Source organism: Hypanus sabinus, chromosome 8 (assembly GCF_030144855.1).
Source record: "Hypanus sabinus isolate sHypSab1 chromosome 8, sHypSab1.hap1, whole genome shotgun sequence".
NCBI classification, from domain to species: Eukaryota; Metazoa; Chordata; class Chondrichthyes; order Myliobatiformes; family Dasyatidae; genus Hypanus; species Hypanus sabinus.
This window is the reverse complement of record NC_082713.1, coordinates 129,174,385-129,193,477: the sequence shown is the minus strand read 5'-3', so window position 1 is coordinate 129,193,477 and position 19,093 is coordinate 129,174,385. Positions and strand designations below refer to the sequence as shown.

The 19,093-nt window shown below is 38.8% G+C and overlaps 1 protein-coding gene across 12 annotated transcripts in view; it reads right to left on the bottom strand.

Annotated features, from left to right (window-relative positions):
• Positions 1 to 2,518: 2,518 nt before the first annotated feature.
• The window catches only part of LOC132398418 (caprin-2-like), a 76,812-nt gene continuing 60,237 nt past the window's right edge, over positions 2,519 to 19,093 (bottom strand). For 7 of the 12 annotated variants that reach the window (XM_059977816.1, XM_059977811.1, XM_059977817.1 and 4 more), the window contains one exon: positions 12,014 to 12,913. In XM_059977816.1, the coding sequence (XP_059833799.1) occupies positions 12,327 to 12,913 (587 nt within the window). In that variant the 3' untranslated portion in view covers positions 12,014 to 12,326. Of the gene's footprint in view, positions 3,213 to 12,013; positions 12,914 to 19,093 lie in introns of those variants that run through there. The other 5 variants (XM_059977820.1, XM_059977819.1, XM_059977812.1 and 2 more) reach the window with 5 other exon arrangements.

Sequence of the window (19,093 nt, the reverse complement as noted above, 5' to 3'; positions counted from 1 at the left end):
AGGGAGACAAAGGCAATGGCTTTAATTTCCCTCTACTTCAATTAAGGACATTTCTGATTTAATATCAGAAACAGTGTGGATAGAGAAAAAAAAACAAAGACAGTGTAAGAATTGAGAGTGGTGATAAGGAGGAGTTAAGTATGGTTATTGTAAATGTTAGATTTGCAAATGATCTCACTATAGGGTAGCATGTAGATAAGGAACAAGAGATTCAAGAACAGTTCTTGAGGGGGGGGGTGTAGTTGGGAGGCTTAAGTGGAAATGGAATTCACTGACTACAATTCAAATGGAATTGCCAATATACCTAGCCAGGTTTAAGATGAGATGTACTAGGAGGTTGTCTGTTATATTCAACAGTGACAGGAGACCAGTGTGGGTAAGTTTTTAAAGTGGTAAAGCTATTGCACTGGGGCAGTTCCACTCGCTTAACCTCAGATGTCCAAGTCCAATGGTACAATTAGTCATCATAACTGGGGTCTTCCTGGGGTACAGTGAATGACCACAACTTCTTCTGTGCCTTGCTATGCTCTTCACTCTCCACTAAGTGCTATAGAACTGCCTTCTTGGTTGGATTTCCGATGGTCTCATCTGCCCAGTTGGCTGGAGCTGACTTCCCATGCTAGGGCAGGCATGTCTCTATTTCACTGGGATATGACATCCACCAGCTCCCCTCACCTGGTTTAGCCTGCTAGTTGAAACGGTGTACCAGGGTGTGGCTGCTGTCGCATGCAAGCAGCTACTTGGAGCCACAGATAATAGCTGAGTGTCTGGTGGGATCCAAAAGTCAACGAGGTTCCCCAGAATGGACAAGACAGGCTCCTTCACTAGAGGTGCTACACCTCCATGAGCATCCTATTTACCCCCATATAAGGAATACAGTGTGGTTAATCAAATCAAAGCCTGAGGAAGAGATAGTTCACCACGGTCACTGCCACACAGAAACTCAGTGGCGATAACGATAAAGGTCATGTTGGTACTAGGGTGCAAAACCAGTTGAGTAGTATCAAACATGAAGTTTTTAAAAGGTTACATATGGATTTGGAAGGCAACATGTTCTCAAGACAAGGCAAAAGAAGAGCTAGAGATGGCATGGTAATTTAAAATGACTGATGTCAGGGCTGGGTTATTTATTATTTTTAAATGTATTTTGTAGGGATATGTAATGACAGATAGCTATTGTGGCAAAGTTTAAAGGACAAGAGATTGCTGGAAACAGGTAGCTCTCAAAAAAAAGTTCAACGTAAATACAGCAGCAGATGAAGTTGAATCTAGTGACATCATAATATTCTAGTCAGAGAAATTCCCGAACTGAATTACCGATATATCTTTGTTCATTATGTTTAAAGAATCTTTGTTGTAAGTCGCTTTGTCATTCTCACCTTGAAGATTAATTCTGCCTTACGAGACAAGGCCCAACAAGTAACAAAGTATCAAAGTTGTACTAAATGTTAGGCATATGAATGTATTGCTCAAGCCTTAAGGGCAGTTGCGTTCAAAGCTAAACCTGCCCAGTATGTGGTCAAATCTATTTATTTACAATCATATAAAGATGAAGAATCTTTAATACAATATCTTTTTATTTGAAATGAAGAAATTTCTGAGTTGTTCAGCAGGCAGCAAGATACTATTAGAGGCACTGAACTAATTTGTTGGGGGAAGTATGTTAGATTGTCAGACTAGTTTTGCAAAAATGAAAACCATTAACTTCTCTCCCTTAGTGTATGTTCTTTGTAGCCACCAGGGAAAGTCAGTTTTCCTGAGGATAAGCACTAAAATTAAAGCAAAGCCTTTCAATATTAACATCTGAAGCCATTTTCACATATAAAAAATGGAACTTTATACCATCTTTCTAGCTCATTTTTTGAGATTAGGTTAATGGGGAAAAAAAATCAAAAGTGATATTTGTGGCCTTTTGCTGAGCAATCATGTCAAGTGATACAGAAATAGCACTGATGTAAAGAGCATTTATAATCTATTTTAGTGGGAGGTGAATAACCTCCTGTATAATTTATTCCCAAAAAACAAGCGTGTCATATTAGTGTTGTGTATTTAATATTTCATTAATATTTGAGTAATATTGTAAATATATTGTTTGATTAACCATTTTTGTTTAAATAATTACAGGTTTTTAAGTAAAAGTATGTAAATAGCATACATCAATATGCCACCATGTCATATGCGTGTGCCTTGCTTAAAGTAAAAACCAAGTTAGACCTGCATTCCTGGTTTTGTGTTTCCTTTCAATTAGTTTTTATGTTTTGGAGTTGCAAAACATAATATTTTGGATGTAATTATTTTTGTTTACTTACTCCAAGAATAAGTTCTTACTCTAATTTGACATTGAAAAGAATCACACAAAAATGCACGTGGGTAATTACACACAGCTTACTAGATCTCTGCGCCTACAGCAGACAAGTTCCCTCATTTTCGAAGGCACTTTTCAGCATGGAGATAAAAGACAAGAAAAGGGTGGGTAAGGCACACATTCAAGTAAAGTACTTTATTTATCTACAGTACCCAAATTTTGAGAGAATATTTTATTGTCTTTTTCTGACATACATTTGAACAGTGGTAAACAATATATATTTCTATCCAGGAAACAGCAAATGGACTGTTTCCTGTAAAAATCTAAGATGTCTCAACAGTCGAAGATTACACTCCTTACATAAGGCAAGATTTACACTGTATTTCCATTCCAGTTTAACAAATGATGGTAGGGATTGCATTCTTCAGAGGAAATAAAGTACGAGTTCCAATACAAATAACATTGCGCCTTTAGTCATATTAGTTTGAGTAAAAATACTGTACAGGTTTAAATGTAAGCAAGGCATCAACAGTGAGGCTGTCATACACAAAACATCTCCACAATATGTACTTTGAGCTCTAGAGTAATGGTTGCACCTCATTCAACTGGCATGATAATCCATGCACCCTCAAGACACCATGTTTTTCTTTAATTTCCAAAACTTTCAGCAGATGAAGTTAAATTTCCCTCAAACCTGAGCAGTAAAGAAAATCAGAATAAAAATGTGCCTTGTATATCCTTAAATGACATGGGAGAGGGCATGATTAGTGCCACCAAAATGCTGTTTGTTTGTCTATATTGTATCTCACTGTGGGAAGTGTGTACTGTAAACTGTAAAACTATGCAAACTTGATTGTGGTGGTAATTTATTCATGCGTCTTTCTCATTTGTGGTAAGATGCCATGACCTGTAAAAAGAAATGAGCCGGGTCAGTAAGTTTGACTTTCTTGCTCAAAGTCCCTCATACAATGTTTCAATTCAAAGGCTCCAGTTTTCAGGTGCAAATGGCGGAACATCTGATTGCTCCACTCCGTCATACCATTGTAATGTATAATGAAAATGAATCTAACTTAAGGTTATGGGTTCAAGCCCAACTGCAGAGATTTGAACCAGTGGTTTGGGACAACACTCCAATGTGGTGTTGAGGGAATGTTGCTTTAGCACAGATGCAAGTCTTCCAGACCCACTGCAACTTGTCTACTACCAACACAGGTCCATGACAGACATCATCTTTCTGGACCTGAACTTAACTTTGGCGGGCGCCATCTCCCTGGACCTGAACTCTTCCTTAGCGGGCGCCATCTCTCTGAACCTGCACTCCTCCTTAGCGGGCGCCACCTCTCTGGACCTGAACTCATCTTTGGCAGGCGCCATCTCTCTGGACCCGAACTCATCTTTGGTGGGCACCATCTCTCTGGACCTGCACTCATCTTTGAAGCATCTATATAAGAGACACCCATATCAGAGAGCTATTTATGGACTACAGCCCTGCCCTCAATACCATAATTCCAAGCAAACATACCTCCAAACTCAATAACTCCTTTTGCAACTGGATCCTTGACTTCCTAAACCACAATCAGCAAGGCTAGGCAGCAACACCTCCACCATGATTATCCCCTAAACTGGGGCCCAACAAGGTCGTGTCCTTGACCTCCTACTTCATTCACTATACACTCATGACTGCGTGACAAGATCCAGTTCTAATTCCATCTACAAGTTCACAGCTGATAGCACTGTAGTGGGTCAAATCTCAAATAATGATGAGTCTGAATAAGGAAGGAAATAGTGAGTCATGTGACAGTGTCATTACAACAACCTCTCTCTCAATGTCAGCAAAACAAAAGAACTGATCATTGACCTCCATTTACATAATAATGCTGAGGTGGAAGTGGATGAGAGCTTCAAGTTCCTGGGTGTAAGCATCTCCAGTAGCTTGTCCTGGTCCAACCACGCAAACATAATGGCCCTTAGAGCAGCACAGGTCATGGTAGCAAAGTGGTTAGCACAACACTTTACAGTACCAGCGATACAGGATCAATTCCCACCACTGTCTGCAAGGAGCCTGTATGTTTTCCCCGTGACCCTGTGTGTTTCCTCCAGGTGCTCTGGTTTCCTCCCACAGTCCAAAGACGTACCAGTCAATAGGTTAATTGGTAGTCATAAATTATCATGCGGTTCGGTTAGGGTTAAATCGGAGGTTGCCTGCTAGGTGGCATGAGTCGAAGGGCCAGAAAGGCCTACTCTGCACTGTATCTTAATAAATAAAAAAAGCCTACTAGCTCCTCTACTTCCTCACCAACACCAGAGTGCCTGTACTGTGATACTCAACATTACAGGATTCAGCGTTCCAGTGCTTACTTTCCATCTGTGTAATATTCCTGCTTCCATCTATTCTGGTTAGACAGCATCAGCACATCCAGAAAGTGGGAAAATCTGTACGGGAACTGGCTGGATAGGAAACGTTCCTGTTTTCCCACCTTTTCAGCGTTATTCACTCCAATATTTAAGTTACATATTTGCACCTTATGTATATAATAATCCCTTGCATCAGCAACGAGTATCTACAGGAGGGCTCACCTAACTCTATCCTGATTTAAGACACAATGCCACTCCACACTTGTCCATTGTCTATTGCGTTCCACTCCTACCTTGCCCTCAACCACATTGTTCCACTTTGTTAAAAAAAATGCTAACTCTATCTAATCCTATCATTTCTCGATTGCACTCTTCCATTTCCTTAGTAGATTGAAAGGGTTTCATTATAACAAAAGTCAGGCTAATTGATCTGTAGTTGCTAGTTTTTACTCTCTTGTTCTTTTGATTTTTTTTGGAGTTATATTTGCAATCTTACAATCTGTGCAAATGGTTTTAAAATCTGTGGAATTTGGGAAGGCATAGCCCCAATGTCTATCACCAGCCCATTCAAGGGCCTCAGGACACAATTCGTCACACCTTGGGGCTCTATTGGCTTTCAATCCCTTTCTCTAATATTTTGATTTATTAACTCAATTCCCTTTCAACTCTGCCTTTCAACCTATTAGTCTCCATTATTTCTTGGAGGTTTTCTAGAATTTATATAAATTCATAGAAAATATTTATACCACTGCCATTTCCTCATTACTCTTTTCTGTAGTGTTACTCAAGGGATCCACATTAACTTTTAGAGTAAAATATTAATTTTTTCTGATTCTGTTAGTTATGTATGGTACTCTCACTTATCAGTTTCTTCATCCTGCTATGCTGACATCTTATGCTTTCTCAACTGTCCACCTTACTTCTCTCTTTTTTGGCAAGATCATGATCTAATATTATTTCAACTCCTCTTCTTCAATAAATATCTTTTAGAATAGATTCCATCACATACCACAGCAAACTTATGCTTTATTCTTATAATCTGCTTTATTTAGATTCTTAAATTAAAATTGTAAATAATTTCATCCATGTTATGATCATGCTTCAAGAACCCTTAACTGCAAGACTCCATTATGACCACCCTTAATTTCACAATACTAGATCTAGAAAATACCTCCGCTGTTGGCTCTTTAAAATACATATTTTTGTTTATTTGCCTATGCAAGTTAAAGATCTTTGACTTCTACATTATCTGTCTACACCTACTACTAATTTTCTGATTTTACTCTGCTTTACATTGCTACTTTATCTGAGGACCTATTGAAGACTCTTTACAAATGCTGGTTGCCTCTTTCCACATGAAGGTAATTCCTCTGCTACCTATATCCTATTCTTTTACCAGTACTAGCTACCTCTCTAAATGTATCCCAGAATATTTCCTAACCTTGTAAAACAGCTATGGGGCCATAGACATATAGAAATAAACATGTTGCAAATTTAATTATATTGTTATGAATGCAATATGGCATTTTTTTAAAGAAATACACTTCCCCCAGTCCTGAATATAATTGGGAGGTATTAAGTTTACATGCACTTGATGCTAGTCACCATTACATATTTTGTTCCTCTGTATTATCACCCTGTTCCTTCTCTTTGGCTTTCTAAAATTTCCCTCACTTGCATTAACCTCTCACCACTATCTAGTTAAACTCTTACTGAAACTCATCATTGTTATTTTATCCTTAATTCAGTGAAACTAACCCAACAAACACACAGCTCCCATTTTCCTCCCAGTTGTTCTGCTTGAACCTCAATTTGAAACTTCTTTACCCCCACCTTCAACTGTCTAACTGGCTCTACTAATTTGTATATGTATTTGTAATTCAGAAATTTATGATGCTGCTTTATAATTTGGGTGCAAGCCATTTAATTCATGGATCATGACAGAATATTTTCAAAAAGTAACTAAACAACGGTTTTTGAAAATAGTAATATCTAACTGGAGGCATGGAGTTTATTTTCTCCATCATTTGCCAGTCACAGACATTGTAATAACTTTAGAGCCAGTGATCTGGAGGGCAGTTTCCTGTTAAGGTCATCCAAAGACAGAGTGACCACAGCATCAGGAAGACCCCAAATACTGCTTGGCCAAATCGATCAACTGGAAGATAGTCTGCTTGTTGTTACTCTTAATAGAAATGTGGTTCAAAGAGTTCCTAGTCATCAGAAGATTTGGCTTAATAATATGTATAGATACAGAAACCGTGTACATTGATTATTAGTTTCCAAACTGTTGCTTCCCAATCAGTACCATAGATTAACAAAGAATTCAAGATAAATATTGGCAATGGTAACCTTCAGTTAGTTACCAAAGACATCCAAAACCTGAAATCATAGGAACAACTACCATTTATCACAAGGCCTTGGTTGCACAGCCCATTGTTTGTTCAGTAGATGCCTTTTGTAGTCAGGCAAAAAATGTACAAGGGATATTTACAAGAAAAGGATATGTTGAGTGGATGAGATGGAATGATAAGTGTTGAAGTAAATGTGCAGAAATTACTTGTACCCATTTCTATAGAATAAATGTGATGTTATATTCAGTAGGTGAGTGAATCCAAGCTCTAGCCAGGTACTATGAACTCATTTACTGCTGAAATTAAGCCATCTCCATTTGCAAATTTAAAGCCATGTTTATTGTGGACTGAGAACAAAAAGAGAAGAAATGAAGTAACAGAAAATAAATAAAGTCAAGGCTTCATCTTCAGCATTATGCTTTTATTTCTGCCTTCCAGCATCTGAAGCATTTAATTTTGTGTAAAGCTGGATTTAAACACTTATCAGACCTACAGAAAGCTGTAAACTGAAAACATTGTTGCGTGAGGAAATCACAACTTATTAGATGTTGCACTCTCATTTCACAGCATTTAGCATCGCAACTTAACAAATCGACTTTGACCAGAACCAAATACTGTATAGAATTTGGTAAATAGCAACTCTAGTGGAAACAGTGAAGCTTATTAATGAACTAATTGGCCTTGCCAGTGAACCAGACTGTCCTTCGTGACTTACAGTCAATAACATTCCCAAATGATGAGGATGATTTTTCAGTGCATTTACATCAGATTGTTGTAGTAGTGTGGAAAGTTAGACCCCTTACTACATTAATTCTGTTAAAGTACTTCTTGTGCCTCTTTAAATCAAGAAAATACCAATTTCAAATCTTTGAAGTTCAGTCTGGTTAAGAAAATTGACATGCAGCGCCATGCCCAAAACCAACATGCTTTATGAAAGAAAACCATAACTGCATATAAAATCAAGTATGACACCAGGTCTAACAGCATCTGAAGAGAAAATTAATATTTAAATAGCCTTTGCATTCACCCTACCTTTGTCTCTAGGTGATGCACTTTTTGTTTTAGTTTCAGAAGACAGTTGTAACTTGCAAATTTAAAATGAGTTTTAAAAACAGAAATTGAAACTTGTGTTTCAGTCTGATCAGTATAGATATAGTGTAAAATCAATGTCACAACTAACAGATGTAAATCAAACACACAAGTCCTTTTCTATTTGCCCAGCACCCAAAGCCACATCTAAAATCTTTTCTTCCTATCCAATAAATATTAAGCTGTCCTTTGGGAGAGAACAGATGCTGGGTTGTTTAAATTTTCTCCTTTTGCTTTAAATATCTTTACACCACTCATGGTTCAACTGTTTCAATTGTATAGCAATGGAGAGGAATCCAACTTTAAATCCTGTTTTCCTTGGTAGCTAAATTGCTCATTTGCTGCTTTATTGAGTTTGAATTTGAAAACATGGGATATTCAAGAACAGTCCTAAACTAAAATTTAAAAAACTGCAGATGCCAGAAATCTGAAAGTAAAATACTAGTGGGTTAAGCAACATCCAAGGAGGAGAAACAACGTTTCAGGCCAAAGACGCCATCAGAACTGGTAACTGGTCGCCAAGCTGAGAAAAGGGATTACTGTTTCTCTTTGCACAGATGCTGTGATTTGCATTGTGTTCCAGCATTTTTGTATTTTAGCTGTAAATCAGCAGCTTAATCTTAGTTCAGACCACCAAGTCGTTCAAACAACTGCAAACTTAAATTCAAGCTAATGTCCTCTAATGAATGAGAAGACACTTCTAGATGTTAGACCAAAAGGGTATGGACATGAAATGATACAGCATAGAACAGTACAGCACAGGCCCTTCAGTCCACAATGTTGTGCTGATTCTTTAACATACTCCAGGGGTTCCAAATTTTTGTGTGCCATGGACCAATACCATTAAGCAAGAAGTCTGTGGGCCTCAGGTCGGGAACCCCTGACCTACTCTAATATTAATCTCACCCATCTATCCCACATAACTCTCTATTTTTCTTACATCCATGTGCCTATTTAGTAGTCTCTAAATGCCCCTAATGCATCTGCCTCTACCACCATCCCTGGCAGCAGGTTCCTTCCGTGCACTACCTCTGACATATTCCCCAAAAGCAGTACCACTGGTTCGAAACAATCTATCAATTTCTTTTAAGCAATTAGACTCTGCTTGAAAAATTAATCTGGTCTCCTCAGACAAGGTTACTGTATTTTCTTTCATTTGGCAACTGCACTCAAAAAAACTCAGTGAATAAATCTAAGTATTTGTTCCAAACAAACTCAATGATGTTTGTTTCATTTCAAGTTATAGACTTAATAAGCAATGTTGCTAGCAACCAACACAACCAAACCACAAGTAGTAACCTTCTGTTACACAATCTACCACATAATTGTCTTCTACTGCCGAAATCCTAAATTGTTTGAAACAGCTTGAATTGATTTCCATTCATTCTCAATGTTTTTTTTAAATCAAGAAACACATGAACAAATTGCAAAATAAAATAACTACCATCATTCACAAATAGCAACAACTATACATCTTCAATAAACTAAAATCTCACAAGGCATACTATAGGAGTTTGACAGAACAGGAGAGGCTAGGATAAGCTTCAAAGAAACAGGCAAATTCAACATTGATATAGAAACAGCAGGCCATATCAATGGAGATACTCCTTTAAAAACAATATATCACAGGCAGAAATTGAGAAAATGGAATGGAACTCAAGACAGAACCTTTTTAAACTAGTACGAAAGGGTTGCACCTAAACACAATCTAGTTTAAACCAGATGAACTAATGAATCCCAAGCTGCTAAACAGGAATTTTTCCAATTACGTAACTAGAATTCTTATGATTAATAGTCCAGTGGATAAGACCACTTTGCATTCACCACTGAAACACTTCACAACTTGTAGGAAGAGGTTTAGTTCCACCAATAAGTTGAAAGCACGTACAATGAACACTGCTCTGATTTACAATGCTCTTGCATTTTGGATTTATGCAATTTTGTATGATTTTTGAAAAATCCCTACTTGAAGAGAATCCAGATGGGACACCTTCCATCTCACTAAAGCACTGTTACTTCATTACAAAGCTGCATCCTTCCATAACAGGCATTCTGGTTCTAGATTAGATATCGGACAAGACACTTTTCATCATTTGTGAAAGATTATATGGAAATCTTATGGCAATTCTAGCTCTAAAAGGAGAAGAGCCAAGAAGGCAAAAAGGGGTAAGGCCAAGGTCTCTGGGCCACGTTCAACTGAAAATTTTCAGAGATGTTGAAATAGCTAAAAAGCTAGATGATTTGCATGGAAGGGAAAGAGAACAGATGGGGCAAAGATCATCATTTATATTTACTCAAGTCTTAAAACCCGGTTTCAGAACTACCAAGCTGGACACATTTGGATATACCACAAAGATTCATCTGTAAATGTCCGTCAATATTAGGAGCTAGTTCATAGAAAAGTAAAATGTTACTGCTTCCAGTTGGATTACCATACTGTTTTACTTTTGAAAGTTAAATGGGTGATGGGGCAAGTAGAAGAAAAATGGTTTAGGAATGAGCTACAAAAGATGGTGACAATGCAAAATCTAGGTTTGGCCTTATAATCTTTAATCTTCTTGAAGGTGCAAACCATATGGAATGTATTCTCACCCCGGGACGATTATACACCTTACTGATTTATTTATTTTTGGAAATATTACATTGTGTTGTGAGTTGTATGTACTGTGTTGTGCACCTTGGCCCCGAGGAAGTTTGTTTGGCAGGATACAGTTGAGATGAGAATAAACTGCACACCTTAAATGAATGTAAAAGATTGATTAATGTCAACAATTTCTATAGAATGCAGCTCCTTTCTCTGCAGAGCAACGATTATTTTATATCTATATATTTGATTGAATATATATAAATAAAAATGATGTTTATTATAATCAATTACTTCCATGGAGGACTGGACAGGAGGGGTAACAAATCCTCTCCCCCCCCACCAGAATGATGCCTACTGTGAGATCATTGAAAAAGGAGACAGGCCTAAATCTCCAAAGGGAAAAGCATTCTAGAACAATCCTCTGAGGAGGCATTCCATTAACACATCATTCTGCAGAACTGTTACATTCTTTAGTCTAGACTCCTCTGTTCGCACTTTTCACAGCCAGTCAACTCCAAGAATAATGAGCAAGTCATTGAAAGAGGCAAACAACTGTTCTATTTGGTCAGAAAAAACATAAACATGGAATTAAAATGTCACACTCAATTCAATTCACCCAATATAGTAAGTACACTTGCACCTGCAATCCTAATTACTCTTAAGTTGTGAGGAATTGCTGATTGTTTAAAATTTGAAGTGGAAATTTTCATGTCATGTCAAATGTAAATTATTCACACATTTGCAAGTTAGATTTGACTACTGAATGAAAACTTTCTCACCCATCAGATTAGGCATGTTCTGCCTTTTAATCGGTCTGTATGGTGCACAGAAATACAAGCTAAAAGGCAACAGGCAAGGGCAAGATAGGTCAAAAGTTATAATGAACATCTCAAATATAAATGTTCGAAAACTATTCTTTCCAAATTTACGATGAAGTCAAATAACTGATTTCCTCAGAGAATGTCCAGTTGAAGTACTTAAGTCAGTTTAATTTGTGGCGTCAGATACAGATTTAGTGAAAATTCTGATTTTGCATATGTTTTTTTGTGGAGGGTGGTGTCGGTAAGGGAAGAAGGGATGTATGTTTTATTTATAAACAACTAGAAAAGTGACTAAAAATATCATTACCACTGATGATCCCAGGAAGAAGGTAGAATACTTTGTGCTTAACAGTAAATAGTCAAGATAGTTTCTCTTTAAAATACATATTGCTTTAGATTTGCTTGATGCTCTAATTGTTTAGAAGCTTCACAGCGCAAAATTCTGCAATTCTTCATACCCAAAATAAGCAATTGTCCATTCAAAAACCACCAATCAACAGTGCAGAATAAATATCTTTATTGAGGCACCATGAGGCATTGTAAATAGCAGGATCTCTGGCAAAGGAAACCTATCCATTCAATGTCACATAAATAGACTCAGATGAAGAAGTGCAAGACAAAATTCTGTAACAAAATATATTTGCAGCTCTACTAGCAAGGCATCACAGGTTAAAGTGCCCAGTCAGTGCAAACCAAAATCCCAGAAAACTATTGTGACATTTTAACAAGTCACCCCTGGCAACTCACTTCAAATTGTGACCTTTTAAAGTTAACAGAGATCAGAGTGCAAAGCATTTTAGCTACTAGAGCACATTTCAATCCTGATACAAGAGGTATCCAGAGAAGGTAGAATACTTCCAGCTGCTACCATAGATGGCACCTCTGTGCAACCGCAGCCAGATTTGATCTCCTTGGAAAAGCTGCAGTACAGCATGATTGCTGGCAGTCTCATGATCAGGGGCACCATCATTTGCATAAGCAGAGCACAGGACTTCTTCATTCTTCATCAAATTTACATACAGAGGCACATTCACAGCCAGCTTTAGCATGTGAAAGATGAAGACATAAGTGCCATTCACAGGGCAGGTAAATCGCCCCAACTGGAAATCAAATGTTTCTCCAAGGTTACTGAGCAGAAGATCAAAGATAATGGGCTGATCCAGAGATCCAGGAGTAAAGTTCGATGTCCTTGCTGTAGAGAAGGCCACTCTCATCTGCTGAGGAAGAGGATAGACATGCACGGGCAAGAGGGTGGCAGCTTGGCTGGTCACCGGCATATCCACTGGAGTAATGTTTAGTGTTTCTCCTTGGCCAGAATCCCCTGCATTGACGTGCTCATTGTCTCGCTCTGGATTGTTCACTTGAGATGAATCACTCCAGCCAGCTGTCAAGTAATTAAGACCTGTTTGGGTTGAGAAATCTTCCGCTTTGCTCAAAGTAGTATCACATTTTCTGATCAAAACCATTAAGACTTCTTACCCATATTCTGAACTCCAAAATAAAACCACATGATTACACATTTTTTCAAGGCAGCTTTAGAAACCAATTCTGGCAAGTATTCAAAACAACTTTGCAGGACATACTTTCAATGCCATTTCTTCAGAAATTGTTCCTGTTGAGCATTCATGCATCATTCTACAACTTTATAATTAACCATCTGTATTAGCAAAAGGTTGTAATACTGGGAAGGGATTAGGCTGGGCAGCACTCAATGGGCATAGACAAGATTGGCCAAATAGCCTTGCACATTTAAGTTTGAGTCTTATTTGCATCAAGGGATTGAAAGGATGTGCTGATAAACTGAAACAGTGGGATATTTGTGGTCAATGCTGGCTTTATTGTGGGATCAGAAGTCAAAGTCAGATTTTAAAAACTAATGATTTTAATGTGACAGTGCCTCAAGGAGCTACTCTTCAGCAAACCATCCAGAATATTTTAGAATTAAAGTGACTTTTGTACCCCATACATCAGTTTGGAAGGAAGGCCAAAACCTGTGCTTGAAATGAATTAGCACTTCAACTACAGCAAAAGTACTATTCCAGAAACATGCCCTGCATACAACCTATAGATCATTTAGCAATTAATAACCGGAAACAATTACAGCACGGAAACAGGCCATCTCGGCCCTTCTAGTCCATGCCAAATGCTTACTCTCACCTAGAACCACCGACTTCCACTCAGCCCATAACCCTCCATTCCTTTCCTGCCCATATACCTATCCAATCTTTTTTTTTTAAATGACAATATTGAACTTGCCTCTACCACTTCTACTGGAAGCTCATTCCACACAGCTACCACACTCTGAGTAAAGTTCCCCCTTGCGTTACCCTTAAACTTTTGCCCCCTAACTCTCATGTCCTCTTGTTTGAATCTCTCCTGCTCTTAATGGAAAAAGCCTATCCATGTCAACTCCATCTGTCCTCCTCAATTTTAAATACCTCTATCAAGTTCCCCCTCAACCTTCTATGCTCCAAAGAATAAAGACCTAATATGTTCAACCTTTCTCTGTAACTTAGGTGCTGAAACCCAGATAACATTCTAGTAAATCTCCTCTGTATTCTCTCTACTTTGTTGACATCTTTCCTATAATTTGGTGACCAGAACTGTACACAATACTCCAAATTTGGCCTCACCAATGCCTTGTACAATTTTAGCATTACATCTCAACTCCTATACTCAATGCTCTGATTTATAAAGGCCAGCATACCAAAAGCTTTCTTTACCACCCTATCCACATGAGATTCCACCTTCAGGGAACTATGCACCATTATTCCTGGATCACTGTTCTACTGCATTCCTCAATGCCCTACCATTTACCATGAATGTCCTATTTTGATTATTCCTACCGAAATGTAGCACCTCACACTTACCAGCAATAAGCTCCATCTTTCAGTCCACTCTTCTAACTGGCCTAAATCTCTCTGCATGCTTTGAAAGCCTACTTCATTATCCACAATGCCACCTGTCTTAGTATTATCTGCATACTTACTAATCCAATTTACCACCCCATCATCCAGATCATTAATGTACATGACAAACAACACTGGACCCAGTACAGATCCCTGAGGCACATCATTAGTTACCGGCCTCCAACCTGACAAACAGTTATCCACCACTACTCTCTGGCATCTCCCATCCAGCCACTGTTGAATCCATTTTACTACTTCAATATTAATACCTAACAATTGAAACTTCCTAACTAACCTTCCGTGCTGAACCTTGTCAAAGGCCTTACTGAAGTCCATATAGACAACATCCACTGCTTTACTCTCGTCAACTTTCCTAGTAACCTCTTCAAAAAATTCAATAAGGTTTGTCAAAAATGATCTTCCACGCACAAATCCATGTTGACTGTTCCAAATCAGACCCTGTCTATCCAGATAATTATATATACCAATCTCTAAGAATACTTTCCATTAATTTACCCACCACTGATGTCAAACTTACAGGCCGATAATTGCTAGGTTTACTCTTAGAACTCTTTTTAAACAATGGAACCACATGAGCAATATGCCAATCCTCCGGCACCATCCCTGTTTCTAATGACATTTGAAATACTTCTGTCAGAGCCCCTGTTATTTCTACACTATATTAAGTTTGCATTGCTTTATAGCTTCACTAGCTATAGCTTAGGCGATGGTCCAACAAATTAAGGGAAAATTACTTCTGTGGACTGAAATAATGTCACCTGTTTACAAGTGCTTCAAGAAACTATATACAATTGATTGAAGAGCTAGTGAGGGAATGTTTCCAAGTCAAGGTAACTTAGATCTGCAACAAAGATTAAAATGAAATCATTTCCAGAAAATAAAAGTACACTTTTAGCACTTTAAAATACAAATTTTCCACCAACCTAAATCGAGCAGCTCAAGTACATTTCTAGAAGACAACATTGCAATAGTCTCTAGCATCAATGAATCATCCATTTGACAATTAACAATTTCTGTCACCCACTCCCCTCCAAAACAAGGGTGCTTAATCAACAGGTTGTATCTCTCTGCTATTCATCCACATGTAATCCTCTGAAGCAAGCTTCACTAATCAGCTAAGTACATTGCAAGATCAAGATTTGCATCCCTAAGGAGATTTGATAATTCCGTGCCCATTTCTTTTGAAAGAAGCATTGTATGGGGCAAGTCACTCAGTGATATTACAAATTTTGAATGGACACAAGCTTGACTTTGAAGTGCAAAAGATTCTCATGTTCATGGCTGAAAAAACTATAAACCCCATGTTTTGAATCAATTTTGATCAGAGTTTCAGAGTTCATTGATGATTTAAAGTGGAAAATTAGGGCACGATAATACCAGTTTGTGATTAAGGCAAGGAAGATTGGTTGCTCAGGGCAGCGAGTTTAAGATTAATATGTATTTTAAAACAGAAAGGACTGATCATCTCATCTTCGATTACTCCAAAGGAAATTCAAATCTAACCTGTCCTTTATTACAATGTCAGCTCTCTGGTATTGTGATGCAAATATAGCTCAAATTTTAGGTTAAGAGGATGAGTTGACAAACATTTCAGCTCATGTATGTGGAAACTTGTCATCAGATCACACCATTAGCCACTGTTCTTAAAAATCCAGTAGCTGCTTACAAGATTTTGCTCCAGATAAAAAAAATCCAAGTTTGATTGTTTTGCCAAATCCCAACTACAAAATGTTTTGCATTGGGGATTACTGTGGGGAGATAGTGGAGGTACAGAAATTTTAGTAGCCAAATTTTAGTTTTCTGATTAAAATGAACCATTAGCCAACATCTCTACTGTACAGACTTGCAATTCCCAAATAACAAATGCTAGGCTTAGAATTATCTTAGAGGATATATGGATTTGAAACAAACAAAAAATCACTCCTATCCTGATATTCACAGAAGTGGTAAGTGACAAGAAAAAAAGCAATAGATCAGGTGTTTAAGTTTGAAAGGTATGGGTACCAAGGAAGAAAGGTCACAGTTGCACAGCTAGCAGAGCCATTGCCTTGCAGCACGAGACCCAAGTTGAATATGGACCTCAGATGCCATCTGTAGATATGCACTTTTTTTTTTGCCTGTGACCACACAAATTCCCTTCCACATCTCAAAGGAGTTGGCAAATCTAAATTGTCCCTTGTGTTGTAGTAAGGGGGAGCAACATGGAGGAAAAAAATGGGATTAATGTAGCATGATGGGGGTTGATGGTTATTGTTCACTATGGGACCATTTCCATGTTGCATTCCACTATTACAGAGCCACTTTAATGCATTAATTGAACCAAAACCCGTGATTTCCATATGGTAAATAGTGTGCAACACCTACCTCATTGTTCAAATAAGGAATACCCATCTTCCCTCAAAACTATACTGGAATTAAGTTATCCTCAACCTCAGCAGCAGCACCTAAAATCATTTCAACATTTCACTTGCTTAGTTCCAGAGATGTACAAACCAAAGAGGAGGAACTCCAATGGTGCTGGTAATGTGCTTGGTCCTGCATTTGGAATTAGATTCTGGGAGGACTGACAATTGGAGGACAGCAAGCTGCTAGTAATATCTGCCTTGTAATGCAGAGCAAAAGCTGGCAGCTGAGATCCAGCACCACTATAGTAGAATTTAGCTTTAGAATATCTGGAGCCTGTAGGTAGTGTCAGGGTGGAGGGTGGAATACATGCAAAAGATTCAATTCAATCAAAACATGCCTTTGAGAATAGGTTGAGTTAACTCAGCCTTTTCTCCTTGGAGCGACAGAGGATGAGAGGTGACCTGATAGAGGTGTTTAAGATGATGAGAGGCACTGACCTTGTGGATAGTCAGAGGCTTTTTCCCAGGGCTGAAATGGTTGCCATAAGAGGACACAGGTTTAAGGTGCTGGGGAGTTGGTACAGAGGAGATGTCACGGGTAAGTGTTTTTTTACTCAGAGTGGTGAGTGCATGGAATGGGCTGCTGACAACTGTGGTGGAGTGGATACGATAGGGTCTTTTAAGAGGCTTTTAGATAGGTACATGGAACTTACTAAAATAGAGGGCTAAAGGTAAGCCTAGTAATTTCTAAGGTAGGGACATGTTTGGCACGTCTTTGTGGGCCGAAGGGCCTGTATTGTGCTGCAGGTTTTCTATGTTTCTAAAAATTAAATTAGAGTTGGCGCATGGCCTAGTGGGCAAGGCATCAGACTAGTAACCTGAAGGTCACTGGTTCGAGCCTTAGCTGAGGCAGTGTGTTTGTCCTTGAGCAAGGCACTTAACAACACATTGCTCTGCGACATCACCAGTGCCAAGCTGTATGGGTCCTAGTGTCTTTCCCTTGGACAACATCAGTGGCGTGGAGAGGGGAAGGCCTGCAGCTTGGGCAACTGCCGGTCTCCCATACAACCCTGCTCAGGCCTGTGCCCTGGAAACTCCAGGCGCAGATCCATGGTCTCTCGAGACCGACGGATGCCACCACAAAAATTGAAGTGGCAGAGTAGGATAATAATTAGCTGTATTGGGGGGGGGGGGGGAAGAGAGGAGAAAGAGTGAAGTACCCCAATTTCAATTCTGGAATAACTGTCAATAGTGTATCAGCAGCCAAGTCACTGCAACTTAACATGACCAGGGTGAGACCATTCCAATACAGCATCCATAAAACTGAGTAAAAATAAGGAGAATACTTCAAGTGTGACAGTGGAAAAGTGTGTACAGAACCAGAGGACATAGCAGAGGTACTTAATGAGTACTTAGTTTCAGTATTCACTACGGAAAAGAATATTGGCGATTGTAGAGATGACTTGCAGCAGACTGAAAAGCATGAACACGTAGAAGAGGATGTGCTGGAGCTTTTGGAAAGCATCAAGTTGGATAAGTCACCAGAACCAGATGGGATGTTCCCCAGGCAATGGGAAGCGAGGGAGGAGATTGCTGAGCCTCTGGCAATGATCTTTGCTTCATGAATGAGGACAGGAGAGGTTCCGGAGGATTGGAGGGTTGCAGATGTTGGTCCCTTATTCAAGAAAGGGAGTAGAAATAGCCCAGGAAATTATAGACCAGTGAGTCTTACTTCAGTGGTTGTTAAGTTGACGAAGAAGATCCTGAGGGGCAGGATTTTTGAACATTTGGAGAGACATAATGATTAGGAATAGTCAGCATGACTTTGTCAAAGGCAGCTCGTGCCTTACGAGCCTGATTGAACTTTTTGAGGATGTGACTAAAAACATTGATGAAGGTAGAGACATAGATGTAGTGTATATGAATTTCAGCAAGGCATCTGACAAGGCACCCTATACAAGGCCTATTGAGAAAGTAAAGAGGTATGGGATCAAGGGGACATTGCTTTGTAGATCCAAAACTGGCTTGCCCACAGAAGGCATAGTGTGGTTATAGACTGTTCATATTCTGCATGGAGGTCAGTGACCAGTGGTGTGCCTCAGGGATCTGTTCTGGGACCGCTACTCTTCGTGATTTTTATTAAAGGAGCTGAATGAGGAAGTGGAGGGATGGGTTAGTAAGTTTGCTGGTGAAACAAAGGTTGGGGGTGTTGTAGACAGTGTGGAGGGCTGTCAGAGGTTACAGTGGTACACTGGTAGGATACAAAACTGGGCTGAGAAGTGGCAGATGGAGTTCAGCCCAGTTAAG